Consider the following 25,131-nt stretch of genomic DNA (forward strand, 5'->3'; position numbering starts at 1 on the left):
AGAGTTATGTTTTCTCAACAGCCTGCAGAACCGTAAATTAATTAAACCTCTTTATAAATTATCCAGTCTCAGGTATTTCTTTACAGCAATGCAAAAGTGGTCTAATATAGAAACTATTTTAGCACTCTATTCTTATTACTCCTTTCTATGTAGTTTACTGCAATAATGACAGTATTGCATAATACTGTAAAGCTAAGGGCTTTACAATCATTATCTTATTTCCTTCTCACTTTAATCCTGTGATGTAGGTGTCATTATCCCTATTTAAAACATGAAAAAACTGGTACAGAAAGATTCAGTAACTAGTCCCCATTCACATGAACAGTGTATGATACAGCTAGGATTTAAACCATGGCTGTCTGGCTCCAACACTCCTAACTACCAAGCAAAGATTTCAGTATACTCAATGATGGCCACAGAAGGAGTACAAATTATTACAAGAGCTCAGTGGTGTTCATCTCTAGCTGAAAGAACCCTTCATTGTGGAGGCATTTAAACTTTCCCTTCTTTGGAAGATGGTAAAATTTCAAGTCAAACAGAGGAAGAAATCACAAGGATTTTCCCGTCTAATAAACAGCATAAAATTGGCTGAAGCATAAAGCACATTCAAGAAGTCACAGAGAACAGCTGAAAGCCTTGAATGCCAAATATGAGATTCAGTGTTATTACTTCAATAATCAATAGAGAACAATAGAATCAAAACAGTATTTTCCATGTTCATTGCTTCTACCAAAAGTCAAAATCTAGCAGTGTGTACTTTAAAACTTCGCTGACTCTCCAATGTGGATGAAATCCCAATTCTTTAACATAGCATCACTCTACATTTTCACCTTCTTTAACAGCTGTTCCCAGACACATTAAGTTACCACAATTCCTTATACACACCATGCCCTCTTATGTCTTCCTGTATATATCTCCTGTCTAAAATGCCCTTCTCTCCCTGGAGGCAACCAGTCTAAAAGTCACTTCTATAAACCCTTTTCCTATCTTGTTCAAGAATTTATGGCTCTTTCTTCTGTATACAATGACTAGCTACATCATATCTTTTATATATCTATCTATATTTCTCCACTGACTGTCAATCATTTTTGCAATGTTAGAATGTAGCACAGCACAAGTACGCAGCAAGTACTGACACTTTCCCTGAACAAAGACTGGTCTGGGCCAGGCGAGGTGGCTCATGCCTGTAATCCCAGCACTTTGGGAGGCCAAGGCAAGTGAATCACGAGGTCAGGAGATTGAGACCATGATGAAACCCCATCTCTACCAAAAATACAAAAATTAGCTGGGCGTGGTGGCGGGCACCTGCAGTCCCAGCTACTTGGGAGGCTGAGGCAGGAGAATGGTGTGAACCCGGGAAACGGCGCTTCAGTGAGCCGAGATTGTGCCACTGCACTCCAGCCTGGGTGACAGAGCGAGACTCCGTCTCAAAAAAAAAAAAAAAAAGATTGGTCTGGTAATAGAATGAAGAATCGTTCAAAGGCGGGAAACAAAAGAACGGGAGACCAGGCTAGATGTGAGACAATTAAGATTTCATCTAGGCTGGTGGCAATGAGAGAAAAGCAAAGTGTCTTGAGAGTCAATAATAGAGTCCATCTGGTTTGCAGTCCATCTGATTTGTCAATGAACCAAATAAGGGATAGGGGATGGAGCTCAGCAAGGACTCACAATTGAGGTGGTGTTGGACTTGGGTGTCTAAATAATGGTGGAAGTGAAGAGAAACTGGAGCACTGAGACTGAAGACTAAAACAACGACCTTATCCATGAATGCTGAGTTGGAGAAACCAGCAAGATACTCAGATAGAAATACCCAATAATTAAAAATGTAAAAATGAGAGTTGAGAGTTAGGGATATTAACTTAAAAGTTTCTCCAACAGTGGTAAAAGCTATTACAGTTCAAGTAGGTGAAATTATTACAGAAGAAAATGCAGAAGAAATGACTAAAAATTAATCTTAGGGATTTTTAAGCCTAGGAAGAGAAGTCAGTAAAACTACGGTCAGAAAGCTAGGAAGGCAGGGAAAAAAAAAACCACAACAGTGCAATAATATGGGAGCTAAGAAGAGATAAGAACATCTACCAGGTATCGGAACTGGTTAAGAGGCTAAACGTTTTATAATTAGGTTATTCATGGCTGCTAAAGCCTTTTCGAAAGAGTAATATGTACGGAAAATTTCAAAATGTTATCCGAGCATGCTTTTAAGCAGCAGGAAAAATCAACAAAGAGAAAAAGACTGATGACGAGGAAAATAAATAGAATAACTCATGGAGCAAGATTATGGAGAAGGAATCATCAAAAACAATGAACAGACAATCTGGTTGTATCATCTTTAAATGCATGATAGCCAGAGTTGGTTCAGTTCATTTAGCTGCCTGGGCAGCTACCTACGTCCTATGACTACCACCACTTCCTTCCAGGCAATAACTGATTGCAGCAATGTAAACATGTAACCCAGGATTGGAAACAAGGGGTTCAATTATTCTCTGCTATTGGCTGAATTCCTGGAGGAGTGGGGCAGACGTATTTTACCATTTGGACAGAAGAGCAGAAAAAGCTGATCCACTTAGAGAAGTCTGCAGCAAATAGTAGCAAGAAGTGATACTAGCAAGAAACCTGATGGCTTTCTGGTTCTTGGCTCTAATTCCATCTGGAGGCCAAGCTCCATTCTTACCCTTGGGTTCTTTGGTACCCCTGTACTCTTAGAATAAATTTCCCTTTTCTGCTTTAACCTAGCTCAGATTAACACTTATAACAAATATCCCTAATTAGTATACACACCAAAATATGAGAATTTTTTTTTAAGTTACCAATTATATAAAATCTGAGTGCAGGCATAGCAAACTAGAATGTACTTTCTGAAAATAATGGCAGATGGCAGGTATGAACTTGGAAATAAAATCAAAATTAGAATAGCAGTCTAATAGTTGTGAAGCCAGAAATAATTTGTGAAGGCAAAACAAATACTATCTGGAAATCAAAACCAACTGATATAAAAGAAAAAAGCAGAACCTTTCTGAAGGAGATTTAACTTCAAAAATGAAAGTACCAATTTACTTTAAAATGCATCAAAATAAAATAGATTAATATTAGATGGAGAAAATAATGGATTAATGAATGGATATATGACAAATGCATCCAAAATAAAATAGATTAATATTAGGTGGAAAAAAGAATAGATTAATGGATATACGACAAGCACAGTAACATGTTAACAACAGAATCTAGGTGGATGGTACACAAATGAATATTGTGAAGTTAATTCTGCAACACGTTTAAATATACGCAAAATGTTGGGGATGGGGGGGCAGGGAATGAAAACTGCTGACACCATAATCCTTAAATTACATCACTTCATATAACAAGATTTGCCTGAACAGTAAATAGAAGCCATCTGAATAAGCATGGAATGTACATTATTTACTGATAGCAATAAATGGTTTAAACTGATACATCTAAGCCAGTTGTCTCAGCTCTTCCTCTTCTCATCACCCCCATAGACCCAGGCAGGGTTAAGCACACTATTCCTTAGGTTCCCTGTGGTCATGTTTTGGTTTCCCCCTTTGAGACTCAGGCTAGAACATCTAATTTCCTTTTATCTAAATTTCTAGAAAGCTGCTTCTCTAAATTATAAGATAAAAACCTGCTCAAATATGATGTAGTCTTTCTCCAAAGATTCTGATTATTTTCAATTTTTTATTACTGGTCAGAATTAAGTCCAAACAAGCAACTGTTCCTTATTTCTGTCCATGCCCAGTGAGATCAGTGAATGATGTATTCCAATGTTCTTTGACTTATTAAGGCCCTTTTTAAAAAAATGTGCCTTAAGGAAATTATTAAGGATTTAATTGTAAAAAGCTTACCATAGCATTCTCTATAATAGGGAAACACTGGAAACAAATATAACACTGTCCTCATCATATAAATGGTACCTACATATAATATAATACTTCCTGAGTCACTGAAAATGATTTTACACATTATTATTTCTTGATAAGGAAAGGTATACACAAGACAGTGAGTGAAAAATCGTAATTTCAAGACATTATTATGGCGTGACTTTGCACACATATGCTTATGTCTCAAAGGATCTATGCCAATGTGCTACAGCGGTTATCTCTTAATGTTAATCTTCATTTTAATTATTATTTTCTATTTTTTCTGCAACAAAATGCATAACATTTTAGAATAACAAAATTATTTTACATTTTCTCTATAATTGTAAAGTAACTGCCAGACATCCAGCTGCTAGCAGAATGACACTTCTAAACACTATCCAGATGGCTGAAAGACCATCATTACCAGAGCAAACTGCCACACCAGTTTTATAAACTTTATTACATTGCCCAGATTTTCCTACCCTAATTCTTCTGATTCTGTTCTCATCCAAATGCTCTCTCACCAATATTTTCGCCCTCAGATTTAAGAATTTTTGCGTAACATCTTGACATAGAACAATCTCTCCCAATCCTTCTAGACGTTTCTTTGATATAAAATTGCCCTTCCATTGTTGTATTAGTCACCATTCCTTTCCTATACCTTACATCTTGCAGTGATAGAAGACACATCAGTCTTCCTTAGTAGACCTAAATGTCCCAGTAGGCAAAAACCATGTGTCAATAATCCTCCCTAGTGCTTAGCATATAGAAGACACAAAATAATTGCAAACCTGGGTAGATGAAGTTTCTTTTTTTCTTTTTTCTCCTTTTTTGAGACAGAGTATTGCTCTGTCACCTAGGCTGGAATGCAGTGGCATGATCTTGGCTCACTGCAACCTTCACCTCCCAGGTCCAAGCGACTCTCCTGCCTCAGCCTCCAGAGTAGCTGGGACTACAGGCGTGCACTACCACACCTGGCTAATTTTTGTATTTTTAGTAGATATGGGGTTTCATCATGTTAGTCAGGCTGGTCTTGAACTCCTAACCTCAGGTGATCCGCCACCTCAGCCTCCCAAAGTGCTGGGATTACAGGCACGAGCCAACGCAGCCAGTCGGTAGACGAAGTTTCAAATGGGTGAGGTCCCTGGAGAGTACCTAGGTGATTTAAATGAATTCAAGGCTCTAGACCTACATATTATATCCTATGACACTTAGCACTTAACTGTATGATTTAAAGTTACTCTTCATAATTTGAGAAATCATGGGGAAAAGGTAACAGGAGATAGATCAATGTTCCCCCAGTTCTCAAAAGTAAAAAGAAAAGATCCCCAAAACAAGAGACTCTGAAACATGGTATCAATCAACAAGCAAAGGTCTTCCAGACAATGGCACAAGAAAAGGTGTAAAAGCTGAAAAATGTGGCATGAATAAGAGACTCTGCCTAGAACAGTAGAAGAGTTAGGTAAATCAGAAGCTGAAGTTTAAAAGGTACATATTTTAAACAGCGGTTAGAGGTGAGGGGATATGAATTGAGTCCAGCTACACCAGTCTCCTTGTGGCTTTCCTGATATGCCACATGTGCATTTCCTCTTGGGATATTTGCACATACTATTCCTCTGCCTAGAACACTCATTTGCCTGGATATCCATATGACTAAACTCATCTCCTTTAAATATCTGCTCAAATGTCATGTTTTCACTGACATCCTACTTAAAATTTGAACCCTACCTTCTTACCCTCTCTACTTTTTCTTTTTTCTACAGTACTTATCACCTTCTAACATACTTAACAATTTATTTATTTACTATGTTTAATTATCTGTTTCACCCATTGGAATGTAAGTTTCAAGAAAATAAAAATCTTTCTCCATTTTGTTCACTGACATAGCCCAAGTGCTTAGAACGTAAGTGACCAATAAATATTTGTTTAATGCACAAAATGAATGTGAAAGATTGTGAAGGAAAAAATGAACAGGACTGGGTGATAACAATATAATATCAAGGAAAAAGCTCTAAACTTGAGATTTTTTTAAAATCTGGAATCAGCTGGGCATGGTGGCTCACGCCTGTAATCCCAGCACTTTGGGAGGCCAAGGCGGACAGATACCTGAGGTCAGGAGTTCGAGACTAGCATGGTCCAACAGGGTGAAACCCCATCTCTACTAAAAATACTAAAATTAGCTGGGCATGGTGCTGTGCGCCTGTAATCCCAGCTACATGGGAGGCTGAGGCAGGAGAATCGCTTGAACCTGTGAGGTGGAGGTTGCAGAGAGCCGAGATCGTGCCACTGCACTCCAGCCTGGGCAACACAGCGAGACTCCGTCTCAAAAAAAAAAAAAAAATTAAAATTAAAACATCTAGATTCAAATTTAAGCTTTACCACTTAGTAGCTAGAAGCTGACTAATATATTTTTCTGGCAAGTATCTAGGAATTTCCTAATCTGTGAAATGGGCAATTGTGAGAATCAGATTACACAAACATGTATGAGAGCAGCAGAGTGACTGCAGAATTAATTATTAATTTGAATACATTCACAAGAAAGTTCGATCTTAAAAGAACGAAAAGAAGTTAAAGTTAGGGATTGAAGGATGTGACTGTGGGACTAGTGTTAACACTATGAGATATGAGAAAGCCCAGATAAATAAATTCTAGAGGATGAGAAAGAAGATAATGAGTTAGGTTTCCACCTATACCTGTACTGGACAGCATGGTATATCACTAGCCACATGTGCCTATTTAAATTAAAATTAAACAAAATTTAAAAGTCAGCTCCATAGTGGCTATGATACTGGATAACGCAGATTACAGAACATTTCTATCACAGAAAGCTCTACTGGATAGTGTTGACCTACAAAATTCGAGTTAACAGCAAAATATCCACTCCATAGTATATGTGACTAAAGTGATAAGAGAATTCAAGTAGGTGTCATTTTAATATTCCTTAGGCTGGATTCCTATACAGTTAGTTCAAGCACTTTTAGAAAAAATGTAAAACCCAACTAGTAATCAATCTGAGTTGGAAATGTGAACTTCTGTGAACATAGCAAATTAAATAGTTCACATTACTTGATTCTAAGGTCCTGGGATACCTGAGCATTTCCTTGCTTATAGGATGAGGTCTCTGACACAGCAACTATAAATAGAATTTGGAGAGTCCCACTGAAGTCAACAACAGGGACCTGGTCAGCATCCTGGCCAAATCTCTGATTAGTAATTTCAAACATGCTGGCAAGAACAAATGTTATATGCAATCATATAACAGTTTTCTTAGTGAATGACAAGATGATATCTACCCCTCCGAATCTCACCCAGGAGGCAAAACTCTCTCATCAAAAGTAACTGCAGTTACGGAATGGTAGCAGTTTTCTTTAATGAGTAAGCATACTTCAACTACTGAAAGATCCAGAATTAAATATATAAATGCTTAAGAGAACCAAAGACAGATGTTAATGTTTTTTAAAAAACTACACAAAAATTGATATTTTATATATTTACAAAACTTAAGAGAATCTAGTCTTTAAGAATGACTGACTTGTAACTCAAATTTAAAATGTGTAATTAATAGATTTGGACTTATGATTTTAAGCTGAAATCTTATAAGCTCATAAATAATATGTGAACACTGCAAGGTCACTTTGTTTAAAAATCCAATTATATTTATTTATAAAAATGATTTAGTACCTGGGAGCATTCTGTTTATTACCTCAGACAATTGATGTACTTAAGAAAAGTAAATATATTAACTTCTAAACACTATTTTAATTACTTTAACCTCTTCCTATGCAGTAATATCTATAAAAACACTAGTTTGATATGTACTTCATATTAAAACAAGTAATTATTTTAACCAAAAGTAATCACCACCTAAATGTTCATCAATAACAGAATGGATAAATTGTGGTATATATCTACCCAATGGAATACTATTCACCAATGAAGATAAACAAAATGTGATGCAACATGCAACATGGATGAATATCACAAACATAACACTGAGGGAAAGAAGCCAAACACAAAAAAGTACACACTGTATGATTCCATTTACATACAGTTCAAACAGGCAAATCTGTATGTTGGAAGTCAAGGTAGTGGTTATCCTGGTGGAAGGAGCCACTGGGATGAGCACGAAGAGGGCTTCCTGGAGTACTGGTAATGCTGTTTCTTAATCTAAATACAGATAAAACAGACGTGCTCATTCTACAAAAATTAATTATGCCATAAGTTCTCTTTCTACTGTTTGGGTAGCATGTGTTAGGTTCTACACTTGCAGAGGAGGCCTTCTGTGGTACACTGCCTGTGATGGAGTCTAATTCAGGGTAAATATTAGGTAGCACAGATCTAAGCCACGATCTCCAACCAGCATTATCAGTAACAAAGCTAACGTTTTTATCTCTCTGTCTGCATCCTGTGTCTTATCTCTCAGTTGATTCTGAGCTGAGATGTTGGGACAGGGATATGACAAAATATTACCCCTAAGACCCAACAAGTAAAGAGAGCACTAATAGGCAGAGGGCTATTAATACTTTACGCTACAAGGGTAGACTCTAGTCACGATCCTTTGATCTGATTTAGGGTTGAAATTAACATACTAATCAGATTAACAGCAGAAGTTATCTTCTCAATAATAAGGAAATAAAATCAAAAGGAGTAATATTTGCTTAGCACTTGCTTTTAAAGTGTTCCATAAAGTATCTCATCTGACTACAACAGTAATCCATTTCTCTGCAGCCTAAAAACGGATCACTTCATTTATTCTCAGGCATTTTTATTAAGTGACCACAAGGGTAGACAGCTCTATAGTAACTTCCCAACATAAAAAAGTCTATATGGAGAAGGTCTGGTCCATCTTAAAAGGCAATCTATAGAAACATGCTAACAAATAACCACAGCGATTAAATCTTCAGTTTCTTGTTCATTCACAGTCCAAAGACAGTTTGCACGTAGGCAGTAAACCCTCCATGACCTATTCTCTTTCCTCCTTTCTTCTCTGATCTTGGGTCTTCCACATTCTTCCTAATTCCCTTTTATTCCAAACACTGTCTTCTTCCACAAGTTAAATGGCAAAATTCACTCACAAAAGTAAACTGGCTGGTCTATCTTTTTAAACCACTCATTATATTTTCTTAAATTATGAACTTCATTTTGACAGAATGATGTTTTATAATTTATTCAGTAAGTACAACATAAACTAATGGCTTCTTAACTATATGACAAAGTATTTGATCATTGATCTACTTAATCACAAAAGCTTTGAAACTTGGCATGACAAAGAGAGCAACATGATGAATAGTAAGTAGATAATATCTCCCCGGGAACATTAGGTGAGGTAATCCAGCATAGAGGAAAGAACGTGGACTCTGGAGCAAGAACAGAGTTGAAATGCCATCTCTTTCATTTCATAAATGCAAGGCCTTAGATAAATTAACTTCTCTAAGCCTCTAGTTCCTCAACTGTAACATACATATAGTATCACTCACTTTTCAGAGCTGTTGTGTGAGATTTAAATGACATAATGTACATAAGCTTTAGCATGGTTCCTGCCATATTAGGACTTATTCAATTAAAACTCCTACTACTACTATCACTAGAATTCCTAGCTAGGAATTCAAAATAGGGTAAATATTTCATTCAACATCAACTACCAAAATAAGCTTGAATTTTGCCAAACGATGTCAAATTTTAAGCCAGGTCACTTGTGCAAATAACCTTTGCTGCGGAACTGTATCAGCTCTTACACGCTTCAGGATACTCTCTTGGAAAATATTTACAACAGGTTAACTCAGCTGTATTCCTTCTGGAAAATAGCTACCAAAGCTTCCGGCAGATGTTAAATAATACTTTTTTGTTTTGTTTTTTGAGACACAGTCTCGCTCTGTCATCCAGGCTGGAGTATGATGACACAATCTCAGCTCACTGCAACCTCTGCCTCCCAGGCTCAAAGCAATCCTCCCACCTCAGCCTCCCGAGAAGCTGAAACCACAGGCCCATACCACTACATCCAGCTAATTTTTTTTTTGTATTTTTGTAGAGATGGGGTCTCACCATCTTACCCAGGCTGGTCTTGAACTCCTGGGCTCAAGTGATTTGCCTGCCTGGGCCTCCCAAAGTGCTGGGATTACAGGTGTGAGTCACCATGCCCGACCTTAATATACTGCTTTTTATTAAAATGGCATTTGTAAGTGACATTATAAACAAGTAAACTAAACAATTAGTGGCATTCTTAATCAGACATTCTTTTGACCTGAACATTTATAATCTCTGTAAAAACTACCATTGAGCAGTTCTGACTAATGCAAACTACAATGAGGTTGGAGCCAAAGTTATAACTGGGAAAGAGGTTAGCAGTGTGGAGGAATGAAAGTTAACATGGGATTTTTTCTTCTCTTTTTCGTAAGATCACAAGAGCCAAAAAAAAAAAAAAAAAAAAAAACTGAAAAAAAATCCAAAACCAAGATATAAAAGTGTTACATATGTAATTGACATTTACCATGATTTTTATGGATCTAAATTGCACTTAGAAGCAAAGTCAAAAGAAAACCTGTACATGGGTAACATGCACTTAAGGAAAAAAGTAGGATCCAAAAGTAAACTGTTACTTCAATACTCTGCTCAGCAACTTCAAATGAGAACATATGTTCTGGGATAGAAGTAATTGGAGCCAGCCAGTCCTGGTGGCTCATGCCTGTAATTCCAGCACTTTGAGAGTCTGAGGTGGGTGGATCACTAGGTCAGGGATTCGAGACCAGCCTGGCCAAGATGGTGAAACCCCATCTCTACTAAAAATACAAAACTTAGCTGGGCATAGTGGCAAGCGCCTGAATCCCAGCTACTGGGGAGGCTAAGACAGGAGAATCGCTTGAACCCAGGAGGCAGGAGATTGCAGTGAGCTGAGATCGCGCCACTGCACTCTAGCCTGGGAGACAGAGCAAGACTCCACAATCAAAAAACAAACAAACAAAAAAAAAAAAAAAAAAAAGAAAATTGGAGTCGACTTCATAGGAGACCATGTGATAAGTAAACAGCAGGTTTTGTTAGGTCAGCCCTCTGAAATGTCCACATTCCTCTGGACTGTGTCATCCCTTTTCTATTGTCATTCAGTCTCCAAACTCCTGTGGCATTAATTTAGTCACATAGTTTTAAAATGTGATTAAACTTTAATGGTGTCACCTAATGAACTGACTTCTAAAACTCTCACACACATCATTTCCTCCCTATTTTCATTGCCATCATCTTAGTTTAATTCTTCATTATTTCTCACCTATTGTGTTACACCAGCCTCCTCTAACTGATCTATGTCCATCCTTACCGTTCTCCAATCCATTCTTAACACTGTAGCTGGAGTGACTTCTCTCCAACCCAAACCCAATCTGATCATGTCTCTTCCCAGCTTAATTCCTTCAAGGGTTCTCTATCACCAAGCCCCTTCAGCTGCTTCATTTTTCTTTATATTTATCACTACCTGACATACTATATTACTTGTTTGTTCACTGTCTCCACTCCAGCTAGAATATAAGTTCCACAGAGCAGAGTTCTTGTTCACTGCTATATTTTACAAGCATGAATGAATGCATGAATGAATGGACTGATAACCCACAAGCCAAAGACCTCCATGACCTGCCACTGCCCTCCTTTCATTTTATTCTCACCTCTACCAATACTAAATCATCTAGTTATGTAAATACAATATGCACTTTCATGCCCCCTTGCTTTGCCATATGCTGTTTCCTTTGCCTGGAATATAAACTCTCAAACTACCATCAACATTTTAAAACCTTCTCCAGAAAGCTTCCTCTGACCACCCCCACCCACCCACCCCCATATAGAATCTTTCCTTTGTGCTACATTTGTACCTGTATCTACAGTGGCTCTAATCAAACTGCACTGTGTCTCTCACTTCCTAGACTGTGAACTCTTTGAGGCTGAAGACTACTTATTCCTCTCTTTACCTCCAATGCCTAGGACAGGACCTTCCCAAAGCAACTACTCTATAAATGTTGAAACATATGCATGACTATTCTGTAACAGGAATGAAAATATGGCATTTCAAGAAGTCACTACTCCAGGCCATGATGAATTTAAGTATAACCAACCATGCGATAAAACAATTACAACCAATGCCATCATCCAAGGTAACAAAAGGGAAAGACTAATAACAAATCACAAAATTATTCCAAAATAATTGACATATAGGCATACTCACACCTTATTAGATATATACTGTGGTTCCTTCTTCCTCCACCATTTGTCTTCCCTTTAGGCTGGATTCTGTAGCTGGCAACTGGAGGCCCAGCTAAGCAGGCAGTAGAAGGGAGACTTGGGTTCCTCATGAATAATCTTTCAAGTATATCACCTTCTGTGGAAGCTTTTGATGTGTCATCTAAGTTTCTGTGTTCCCTCATATTTTAATAAAAATCTCAAAGTACCAGTACAGGACTAGATTTTACCATGAGCCATCTAACCCTGAACCAAAGACCAGAGCTTCCAACCAGCTATAATCTATGCAATAAATGGGTTACAATTGTGCCTCAACTATTGATGCCTTCAGTCCTTGGAGCAGCCACACAGGGCATCCCTGACCAGTCACTTTCAACTATAGGAAGACTCATCCATCATCTTGGTGTGCCTTACAAGCATTACTATTTTTTCTTTGAACACTGTAAACCAAGCCATTAAATCTAACCATAAAGAAAACCTGCCCTCCTTACTTGGTTCTAAGAGTGTGAATCTGCATAAAATGTACAATCACACACATGCATACAAATGAGTAGACATAAATGTACATGAAACCATTTAGAAAAGTTTTAAATCCAATGACAGCTATTAATAATACAACCTCAAGTGAAGCCAGGAGACGAGATGAAATCCTTTATTCCTCCCCTCCCCACCACTCGGTAACCAAGTTATGGAAAATTTACCTCCTAACATTTTCTCAATTAAGTTGCCTACTCCCAAAAATTTGCCTTAGTTCAGAATCCCAGCATTTCCCCCTGGGATAATAGTCTCCTAGTCTCTCTGCCTTTGGACACAGTGAAAATTGCAGCTACCATTCTTTGAAAGGTTATGTGACAGGCATTGCACTAAACACTTGATCATTTAACTCTATTTTTTTCAATTCTCCCAGCAACAGTGCAAAACAGGATTACTGTTCCCGTTTTCACAAATGAGGGGGACTGAAACTCTGAGAAGTTAAGTGATTTGCCGAAGATCATACATACAGTTGAAACTGTGTAGTGGAAATTCAAATCCAGGTCTATATTCCCAGCCACTATATTGCCAAAATGCTCAACTGTCTTCAATTTGCTCCCAGTGTGACCTTTATCAAAGGTAAATCTAATCATGTATTGCCCCACGTAAAATCCGGTAAATAAGATTCACCTTTTCAGTCTTCATCCCACGTCATTCTCATACTCTACTGCTACACTTAAGTCTCAGCAGTTCCCTAATTTGTCTTTAACTTCTTTGACTGTGAACATACTGTTTGTATGCCACGAAAAATGTTCCCCTTTGGCAAACTATTACTAATGCAAACATCCAAAATTTACTCAATCTTTACTTTGGAACATCTTTGCACTAACAAACACCAACCTAAATCTGGATTAAATGACCAGGTGCTATAGTTCTCAGTTAAGTTTCTCATAACGCTGTATTATAATTTTACCTACTAAGCTATTCCTTCCTTAAGAGTAAATACTATATTTTTTAATTTCTGTATTGCTGGCACAGTGTATTTTGTAAAGACTCATGTATGTTGAATTAATTCATCAGAAGCAAGTATAGCTTAGGAACTTGGCCATTAAGTCAATTTGATGTGCTTTCGAATTCTAATCTGTCACACAGCTATCTGCTAAGCCTCCAGCAGACTTAACTTTAATGTATTCATCTGTAAAATGGGAGAAAACCGCGCATACCTCATAGCATGGGAAGAAACAAAGATTTAGCACAACCTTTGGCACACTTAAAAGTACACTTTAAACATTAGCTACATATTTTTTTCACTCTCGGTTTATCCACGGCGACAAAGCCACACGTCAGAAAATAGCTTCTCCTAACAGTTTTCATCAGAGATTAAGGAGATCGAGACCATCCTGGCTAACACGGTGAAACCCTGTCTCTACTAAAAATACAAAAAAAAAAAAAAAAAAAAAAAAAAAAGAAGATTTCTCCAAAAAAATCTAAAGTCAAGATCTCTTACAAACATCCCTCATCGGTAGACCCTTGTCATTTAGCTTCTGGTTACACACAGCTCAGTAGCTATACCACCACACCTTAAACCACTAGCTAGTGTTTGCAGTTTATGGTTTCTTACCATTCATCGGTTTCCTCCCTCAAAGTCAACACATCTTGCTGCTAAGCAAGCGGAACTTACCCCACAGATACCAGTCAGCACCTTTTTCCAGGGCACCATCAGTTTCCCCCACAGCAGCCTTTCGCGAATTAGAAAGATCCCTATGATCCATCATCTAGTACAAACTTAAATCTCCTCGGAGCAAAATAGAACCTCTGCTACCCATTCCAAGACCTCAGCACCCAAACTATTACTTCAAGATAAAGAATGAATTCCCGGCACTAAAAGCTCAGGAAAAAGGAACCCTTTAAATCCTCCTCCAATTAGAGTTCTTCAAATCTGTTTCCCTCACATAGTGACCAAAATCCACCATCCCATCCCGCCCCCTTCCTGACAGAATCCAGGGTCTAGTTTACTCTCTCGAAAGAGAGGTGGGTCCCTACTTTCGGGGACCGGGATGCCTTCCGCCCACCCGTTTCACTTCCTTTCCCACCTCGCCTGCACTCCTTCAGCGCAGGCCCGGCCTGGTCCCTCGCCGCTAACTCCTTCCACACCCCGCTACTCACCGTTTCTTTGGGATGGTGCCCGACTCCTGCGCAGCGGGAGTGGCCGTGGGCGCCGCCGTGGCCGCCGACGCGGTTCTCCGCGCTTTGCACTCATTGGTACTCAGAGCCTCCCGGGGCCGGCCCAGCAGATGGCCGGAGAGAACCCGTAGCCTCCGCCCGGGGCGGTCCGGGTCCCGGTCGCGGTCCACTGCAGACCCGTAGCTCGCGCTCGCGCCCGCGCCCGCGCCCGAGCCCGTCCCACCCGCTGCAGCCACCGCCTCCGCCATGGCTACCGCCTTGTGCCGCCGCCCGGAACCGCTGGGCGCGGGTGAAAGGTCACTCATAGCGGCGCCCGGCGCGACCATTCGCTGCGGCGCATCCCGGCAGCCACCGCGGCGACTTGGCGGCGGGTGCCATGCGCCTGGAGCTTCACGTTCTCTGCCCCCACCCACCGCGCCGGCGCTCCCTGGTCACGCCTTGGGAAGCGCGCACCTGCCAAGCAGGTGAGTTCGAGCTGACTCCAGGTTAGCTCAGCCTGGGCCAGCTGGACCAAGAGCCAAACTACGTCTGCCCTCGAGATGTCCTAGAACCCTGGGTGGTGTCCTTGGGTGTGGCCTGGGGGCTTTCGAGGGCAGATCCCTTGCAGCACGAGAAGTGAGCAGTGCTACTGGACCTGATGGATCCAGCGGCATCCTTTTCCTGAAAGAGAGTGTAATGTTCCACCTGTGCTCTTCCTCCCTGCGGGGTCACCAAAGTAACTCAAAGCTGACCATCATTGCCTCTAACCATTAGAGCAAATAACTTTATCATTTTCTTATTTCTCACCACCTATTTCGTGCCTGGCACTGTTTTAATGCTAGATCACAAGTAAGTACAGAAAGTGAGTTGCAACTTAAGTTCTGTTTTCATTCATTACTGGATCCTAATCCCTTCCTAACTCTCTAACAGAGACAAAGTTTCTTATTGGTACAGATAAAAATTACCCAAGAGCTGTTAAGACATCTCAGTTATTTACAGATTGAATTCATTTCTGAAAGATAGCACGTGAAAAGTGCTCCTCACCTATTTTTCAGCCAGTGTCTTGCATAAGAATTAGACAAAAACGCACATACACTGGCCATTGTCATTCTCCATCGTGTCGCCACTTTCACGTCAGGCTTTCCTAACAAGAAAAATATTGGCAATGAAATATGAAGAACACCACATCCGTGAGACTAGAGACTAACAAGTGCTCTCTAGGGTGTCGCCAGCTTCTAAAATTGAGATTATGCCTTTACAGTGAACTTCCAAAGAGGCTCAGACTGGTTAAAAACTATCAATTAAGGGCTAAGCAAATTGTTGTTGGAGGGCCAGCTCTAGCCTGTGACCTGTTTTTACACAGCCTTCATGCTAATGGTTTTTGTATTTGAGAAGGGTTGTTAAAAGAAAACAAGAAATTTTTTAAAAGAATATGCAACAGAGACCTTATGTGGTCCCACAAACCGCAAAATATATGTTACCTGGCCTTTGCAGGAGGTCCTAATGTCCTCTAAAATTCATATACAAAGAGATGCCAAACCGTTGAAAACAGTCTAAATGTTTAGCAACAGAGAAATGGTTAAATAGTCAATATGGTAAAATACTTTTGCAGCTATTAAAATAATTTAGTACAGTTGTAGAAACAAAGAATTATGAATTTGGTAAATATAAAAAATGGCCATAACCTAGGCATCATATACGTATCTCTTTAATCAATCTTTGCAGCGACACAATGACATGTTTTATTATCCTTGTTTTATAGATGAAGTCTCAAGGAGAGTAAGAAGCTTTTCTTAAATAGCTATATTTTATCTCAAATACCGTATACTTCATGTTATTGTCCTTATTCCACCATTAGAGTTTGGGGACATTAACTTTGTATGTTAAAATTACTTATATAGGCTTGGGGTTTTTGTTTTTTATTTTATAGATTCTGAAATTGAACTTTATAAAATAAATTTTCACTTTAGTTATAAACTGTACTCCTGGTTCTTAAGGATTGAGTTCTGGGGAGAATTTCAGAGATTGCCACCACAGCTATCAGGACCTCATTCATGAGGTGCAAGAACATGAAACACATATAGCACTTTCCTAGGTATTTATATCTGAAAAAAGAGAATCTTTAGTTGATCTTGTGTAATTAAATATCAAAGCATGCAAGCCACTAGTTTCTGGCTTTTGCGTACTTTGTTGCCTACCCTCACAACAAAGAAGTTGTACCTGATTGACATTTCCAATATTCAGCTGATGCTCAGAAAAGTGGCTATATGCTCCTACATATTTGATAACAGAAGAAAAATACTAGCTTCCTTTCCTTTACTTGATTTCATTGTCAATTAGAGGAGTTGTCTCTTATTTAAAAATTTTAAAACCCACTTTGCCTTCCAATGTCATGTACATAATTCTAATGATGTTCTTTTTGTCTTGCACAATCTGAAGAAAGCCACACTCATCTCCTCTGACTTGATAAAGCAGTCTCCAGAACAGATAGATGAAGGTGGCACAATCCAATAATTAATGAGCCAAGAATTATTCCCGCATACTAGCTCCTCAGTTCATCTAGGCATTACCTCCATTTCCTCATGTTTTACCTCCTCCTTTATCTTTAGAATCCAGTCTCAGATGTCACTGATGTTGTTACAGAGAAATACAATAACAGCTGTCTAGACCTACCAGTTATTGAATTGAGATGTCCTGTAGCCTTTGATACAGTAGGTCATTTTTTGTTTTTGCAAGAATGTAATCCCCTGATTCTCCATGTGTTCCTTGAATGGGGTAGAAACTGAGCTCATTTTCCCCTCCCTTTTATGCTTCCCTGTACTCCACCAAGGTGCCACTGTCATCCTGTTCCATCAACCTCAGGGTTATTTTCAGCCTTTTCTTCTTTTGCCTTTTATATTAAGTACATCAACAGTACATTATCCTCTGTGTCTCTTAAATCTATTCTTTCCCTGAGAATTTATCCTCTTGCTTATTATTTATCATATACTGCCTTTATATGTTAATTAACTTTTCATTTACTCATGTCTGTTTCTTCTAGTAGGCCATAAACTCCATGAAGGCAGAGTTCATGTCCCATGTAAGAATCTGAGACTTATACTTAATTTATAAATGACTCATCACTTTGAATTTGGGGAGAGACACTGAGCCAGACTCCCCATAGGAACTATTTTCCTCTTTTCCCCCATTTGAAAATGCCTAGCTAACGGAGGTTTCAGTGAGCTGAGACTGTGCCACTGCACTCCATCCTGAGCAACAGAGTGAGACCCTGTCAAAAAAAAAAAAAAAAGAAAGAAAAGAAAAAGGAAGGAAGAAAGGAAGGAACGAAGGAAGGGAGAGAGGGAGGGAGGGAAAGAAAATGCCTAGCTAATACTTAATGTACAAAGTTACCTCATAGAAGAGCACTTTCCAAGATGATGGGAATGTTCTGTATCTGTACTGTCACTGCTAGTCATATATGACTATGAGCACTTGAAATGTGGCTAGGAAAACTGAGAAACTGAATTTTTAATTTTAATTAATTAATTTAAACTTAAATGGCTTTATATGACTCATGGTGACTATATTTGATAGCACAGTTGCAGAGTTTAAGTTATTGGTGCCTGGAGATATCAACCTTACCTTTCCCCTACTACTGTTATAACTCACACTGGGGTATGGAGAAGAAAAATATGCAAGAAGTATTTGTCCCTTGCATACTGACCTAGGGCTGTAAATGTATTTTTTTTTCAGAAAAAAAAAATGCTATAAATGATTAGGTGGTCAAAATAATACCATTTCCAGTACATTATGGATTAGATAGGCTTTTATAAGCCCGCTTGCTGATCTAACCATCAGAAATAAGTATCTTTCTATGTAATGTGCAAATCAAAGATAAGTCTTGGGAATGGTAAGAAAAAGGGTTTCCATAAGGTTTCCAAGCCTATGCAGTTACCTCCTTTCTGATTCACCACCTCCTTTGTAACACAGGCTCTGTAAAAAAGTTAAGACATTCTAAGAGTTATTTGACTAACGTAAAAGAACTATTTAATGGTTCTGAGAAAAATCAGACAATGAGGAGGACTTGATTTTTGTGCTAGATCTCCAGATCTTAAGAAATTGTTCAAGCACTATCAAGTCAAGCTCGGAAGGATCTGTTAATTTTTACCTGACTCCCTGGAGTGCTCAATCTGACACTACTAAAATACTTTAAATGTAAATGTAGTTAACTGCTTCCTTGTCTAAATTGAGATATAGATATGCTTCTTGCCAATTCTCAGAAGGCAAAATGTATAAATTTTGCAGATATTAACAGAGTAACAAAAAGCTTTCTTCTGGGTGATAAAAAGCTTAATGTAAACCAAAATTGTACTAGTAGAAAAACTACTGATTATATATATTATATGTATTTTAAATATGTGTACAATAATGAAAACATAGACAGTAAAAGCATTCATTACTAGGTGCTATGAGACGCAAAAGTATTTAAGCCAATTTCTCATTTACATGGTGTAATCAGGCTAGTTAGGAGTCAGTCTGTAAGTGGGAAAAAAATTATGTAATACTATTGGTGGGAATAAGTATGAAGGTGACCTTGACGAAGAGTTTCCTACCACCTCTCCGTACAAAAGTAGAACCCAAGCAGGATGTCCTGAATTCATGCTACCAGAGGAACAGATATTTCACATGAAGCCAAGGCCATCGAGATTCTTGTGATTCCCACAAAAACTAAAACCTCAGTGAATATCACTTTTAGGTAGGCCATCTCAACAAACCTGTTCTTTCTGAGTCCTGGGACACTTGGCTCTTGATAACTTGGCTCTTAATTGGAAGCAGACCACATGCACAGAAACAAGCAGTAAATGTATGACCTGTAATTTTAAGTGGAGTGGATTTATTTGCATTCATGACATCTAACTTGAGGCACAAAATAAGGCTAAATAGGATAGATTAACTCCTAGAATCATGCACCAAATTTCTTTATTGCTCTGATTTTTATTACTTGTCTTCAGAACTTCTGAGTGATCCCTAAATATAGGAATTCTTGGATTTTTATACCCTTTTTTTGTGAAACATAACACAGAGAAAAGTGAACCAAAGCATAAATTATCACAAATCAAGTACCCTTAATTTACCATCTAGGTCAGGAAGTAGAACATTACAGAATCCAGAAGTCCCCCTTATGCTCTCTCCCAATCGCTTTATGCACTCTCCCTGCCCACCAAAGGTAACCATTGTCCTAGTTGTATGATAAGCACTTCCTTGTTTGTTTTTTATGGTTTTACCAACTAAGCATGCATCCTTTACCTGCTCCTGTTTTTTGCATTTATATAAATAGAGGCTTATGATATGTTCTTTTGTGTCTGGTTTCTTTCATTCAACATTATCTTTATGAGTTTCAATAATATTGTTGTAGTTGTGCATTTATTTTCTTTGCTGTATAGTATTCTGTTGAATCCATATATCAGAGTTTATCTTTTCAACAATTAATGGATGTTCGAAGTGTTTCCAGTTTCATACTACTATGGATAGGGGTTGCTATGCACATTGTTGTAGATGTCTTTAGGTGGATAGGCATATGAATTTCTGTTGAGTATCCATCTAAGAGTGGAATTCCTAGGTCAGAAAGTGTACATATGTTTAACTGTGCTTAACTGTAACAGATAATGAAGCACCAATCCGTTTTCCAAAGAGATATTACAAAATTTACTACCCCAGTAGTATATGAAAGTTCCCATTGCTCTAATATGTTATTGCCAATCTAGTTATTTTCAGTCACTCTGATAGATGTGTACTCTTATCTTATTGTGGTTTTAATTTGCAGTTCCGTGATTACTAGTGAGATCAAGCACCTTTTTATGCATTTGTTGACTATTTGGATGTCATTATTTTTGAAACTACTGTTCTAGACTCTTATTCATCTTTCAGTTGGTTACCTTTAATCATCGTATTGATTTGTAAGAATTATTCATATATTTCAGATATGAGCCTTTTTCAGATAGATGTATTGCAAATTTCTAACTTCATTATGTGATTTGCCTTTTTATTTGCCTAATAGTGATGTTTGAAGAGCAAAAGATGTAACTTTCATTGTGATCAAATTTACCAACCTTTTCCTTTATTTAATATTTTTTGTGTTCTGTTTAAGATATATTTTCCTGCTTTGAGGTAGTGAAGGTAATTCTCCTGTATTATCTTCTAGAAGCCTTATTTTTATAGGGCTGTTTTTACTTTCATATCTATATCGATTTGCCTTTCATATTTATATCTATAGTTCACCTGGAATTGATTTTGGTGTTTATGGAATAGAAGTCAAGATTTTTTTACCCCACATTGGTATGGGGGGTTGTCTCAGCACCACTTGTTGAAAAGATGTTGTTTGACATTGCCACCTTTGTCATCGATCAAGTGTCCATATAAGCACTGATCTATTGCTGGGCTCTCCATTCTGTTCCATTGGTTTATGTATCAACTTTATATGAATATCACGCTATCTTGACTATTATATATTCTTCTAGATCTTTTACATAGAATTGCATCATTTGTGAATAATGACAGTTGATTCCTTCCATTTCAATTGTTATATCGTGTGCTTTTTCTTGCCTTACCCAGCTGGCTGGGACCTCCAGTGCACTGTTGAATAGAAGTTTAGATAATGGCAACCTTATGATGTTCCTGATTTCCAAGGGAAATCTCTCCACGTTCACCATTGTTTGTAGTAGGGTTCTGATGTTTTGCTTTTTTAATAAACCTTTTAGCAGATTAAGGAACTCCATTTTTGATCGTGGTTTGCCAACAGTTTTTATCATGAATGGATATTGAATTTTAGCAAATGTTTTTTCTTGCCGGGCTGGGTGGCTCACGCTTGTAATCTCAGCAGTTTGGGAGGCAGAGGCAGACAGATAACTTGAGGCCAGGAGTTCAAGACCAGCCTTGCCAATATGGCGAAACCCCATCTCTACTAAAAATACAAAAGTTAGCCAGGCATGGTGGCACACACCTGTAATCCCAGCTACTCAGGAGGCTGAGGCAGGAGAATCACTTGAACCCGGGAGGCAGAGGTTGCAGTGAGCTGAGACTGTGCTATTGTACTCCAGCCTGGGTGACAGAGCAAGACTGTGTCTCAAAAAAAAAAAGAAGCGTGGGCTGGTGACGGGGGTGGCTTCTGTATCTGTTGAGATAATCATATGATTTTTCTCTTTTATTCTGTTGGTAAGGTAAATTATAAGGATTGGCCTTCTGCTATTAAGGCAACCTTGTAATCCTGGCATAAACCCAACCTGGTCATGAGGTATTGGCCTTTTTATATATTACTAAATACAGTATACTAAAATGTTGTTTAGGGATTTTTGTATTTATATTTAAAAGTATATTTATATTTAAAAGTATATAATTTAAAGTATATTAAAAGTATATTTAAAAGTAATTTAAAAGAAATTTTTCTTTCTCTAATATTCATGTCAGGTTTTGCTGACCTCATGAAACAAGCTAATGAGTACTCCTTTCTTTTCTAGTGTCAAGAAGAGTTTGTATAAGATTGATCATTATTTCTTCCTTAAATGTTTGGTAGAATTCACCAAAGAAACAATCTGAACCTAGAGTTTTCTTTATGGGAAGGTTTTTATTCATAGATTAAATAACATAATGCTATTAGATTTTCTATATATACTGTTTGTTTTTTCTTTACTTTTTTTTTTTTTTTTTTTTTTGAAACAAGGTCACTCTGTCACTGGAGGGCAGTGGCATGATCATAGGTCACTGTAACCTGGAACTCCTGGGTTCAGATAATCTTCCCACCCCAGCTTCCTGAGTAGCTGGAATTACAGGTGCGTGCCACCATTCTGGCAGGTTTTTTTTTATAGACTATATCTCTAAGGGGTATAAATTTCTCTCTAAGCAATTCACTTTATTCCTTCAAGTTTTGATAACTGTATTTTCACTATTATTCACTTATAAATAGTTCACTTTTGTATTTAAAAAGAATAAATATTCTTTCTTGTTTGGGAGTATAGGGTTCCGTATAATGCTTGTTCAAATTTGCTGATTGTATTGTTTAAATATTTTAAATCGTAGGTATTTTATCTTCTTATTCTGTCAGTTACTGATGAAATATTCCACTATTATGGATTTATTCATTTTTCCTTGTAGGTCTGCTAATTTTTATTTTCTCTATTTTGAAGCTATGTTGTAGATATATCAAAATTATTATATTTTTCTGGCAAACTGAACCTCTTATAATTATCAAGTGTCCCTCTTTGTTTCTGATAATGGTTTTTGTTTTAAAGTTTAACTACACCAGCTTTGTAAGTGTGTGTATGATTCCATCCTTTAACTTTTAATCTTTTTGTATGCATATATTTTAGATGTGTCTCTTGTAAACAGCATTTAGATGTTTTCACCAATCTGAGCATACAGTCCTGGGTCATTGAGCCCATTTTAATGTAACCAAATTAGTAATATAGTTGGTATAATGGCTAAGAGCAGTGGCTTCAGTGCTACACAGACCTAGGTTTGAATATTGGCTCTACCATGGCCAAGTGTGTTGTCTTGATCTCTGGGCTTGTTTCTCAGAAGCATTAAGGATTAATGAGCAAAAATATAAATTCTAAGTGCAATTATGGAAGGGGAAGTGAAGCTGGTATAAGGAAGACAGTCTTCCTGGAAAAAATTAATTATTGGTAGAGGGAAGAGAAATAAAGATAAATGGGTAAGGTGAGACCAACTGTGGGAGCATTGAAAACTTAGCAAAAGAGTAAAAACTTTTGCTGGTGGGAGCTTTTATAAGCTCTTGAGCAGGGAATTAGCATGACAAGCCTGAAGAGATCACTACTTTGGAATTTTCTCCCAAGTGGAAGTCAGTCTGTTGGGTATACCTGAGAACCTGTTGGCCATTGTAAAAAGTTGTACTGAGAAAAGATGAAGACCTAAACAACTACAAAAAGAAGATTACAGTGTTTGAATGACAGGAAAGCATTGAACTATGGTTAGCTGTCTTTTGCAGTAAAGAGCAGTGAGTTAGCTCAGGAGGTGAAGATGTTTAATGTGAAAGTGGCTGCAGGTAGTTCCATGTTGTGTCACAATGCCATTCACTGTGCTCCTGGATGTCACAATTGCACTAAAGTATACAGGGAAAAAGAAAGCGACTTTTAAAATTAGCCAAATAGTTGGGAGAGAGTTGAAAGTACCTTATGTATAATTTCCCTTCTGCTAACTTAGTATGCAATCTAAAATTCTTGATTTCTTGATTTTTTTCATATTTTAAGTAGGAATAATTTGTGACTTGCCTACATCTCAGATTTATTGCAAAATGATAGATGCACAAGTATTTTGGGAACCCAAGTCAAAAATCACTTTAAAATATTTATTTTTATTGGAAAATATATATATAATCAAGATTTTATATTTACCAATATCAATAATCTAAAGCGCGCGGGGTGCAGTGGCTCACACCTGTAATCCAAGCACTTTGGGAGGCTGAACTACACTGATGGCTCAAGCCCAGGAGTTCAAGACCAGCCTGAGCAACATGATGAAACCACACCTCTACAGAAAATATAGAAAGTTAGCCAGGGGTAATGGCGCATGCCTGTAGTCCCAGCTACTAGGGGTGGGTGGGGGGTTTGAGGCAGGAAGATTGCTTAGTCCTGGGAGGTCCAGGCTGCAGTGAGCCATTATCACACAACTGCACTCCAGCCTGGGCAACAGAGTGAGACCTTATCTCAAAAACAAAACAACAACGATAACAATAAAACACCTCTAAAGCAGCAATTCTTAAACTTTTTAGTCTCTAGGATCCCTTTATAATATTAAAAATTGATACCTAGCCAGGTGTGGTGACTCACACCTATAACCCCAACACTTTGAGAGGCTGAGGTGGGAGGATCACTTGAATCTGCGAGTTTGAGATCAGCCTGGGCAACATAGGGAGACCCCCATCTCTACAAAAAATTAAGAAATTAGCCAGTCGTGGTAGAGCCTGCCTGTGGTTCCAGCTACTTGAGAGGCTGAGGTAGTGAGGTAGGAGGTAGGGGCTGCAGTAAGCCATGATCACACCACTGCACTCCAGCCACGGCAACAGAGCAAGACCCTGTTGCAAAAAAACAAAAAAAATTGAGACCACCACGCCCCACAAAGAGCTTCTGTTTATATCTATCCAACTATATTAGAAATTAAAATTGAAAAATATTTAAAGTCTTGATTTATCAGTTTACTTAGAAATAATGATAAACTAATGCATATTATAATAGCATATTTTATTTAAAATAACCATATTTTTCAGAAAAAAAATGAGAAGAATGATATTCCTTTACATTTTCATAAATATCTTTGATGCCTAGCTTCTGACTTAGTAGAAGACAGCTGGGTTCTCATATCTGCTTCTGAATTCCATCTTTTGAGATATCACATGCTGTGTAACCTCTGGAAAACT

At 38.0% G+C, this 25,131-nt stretch overlaps 2 protein-coding genes across 3 annotated transcripts in view; one reads left to right on the forward strand and one right to left on the reverse strand.

Moving 5' to 3' along the window:
• Positions 1-15,132, reverse strand: part of AGPS (alkylglycerone phosphate synthase) — a 160,067-nt gene extending 144,935 nt beyond the window's left edge. Inside the window, exon 1 of one of the 2 annotated variants that reach the window (XM_050750550.1) lies at positions 14,727-15,132. In XM_050750550.1, coding sequence (XP_050606507.1) covers positions 14,727-15,070 — 344 coding nt within the window. In that variant the 5' untranslated portion in view covers positions 15,071-15,132. The other variant, XM_050750551.1, reaches the window with a different exon arrangement.
• Positions 1-25,131, forward strand: part of NFE2L2 (NFE2 like bZIP transcription factor 2) — a 598,880-nt gene that overhangs the window by 428,102 nt on the left and 145,647 nt on the right. The gene's annotated exons all lie outside the window — the stretch shown is intronic.

Source organism: Macaca thibetana, chromosome 12 (assembly GCF_024542745.1).
Source record: "Macaca thibetana thibetana isolate TM-01 chromosome 12, ASM2454274v1, whole genome shotgun sequence".
In the NCBI taxonomy this organism is placed as follows: Eukaryota; Metazoa; Chordata; class Mammalia; order Primates; family Cercopithecidae; genus Macaca; species Macaca thibetana.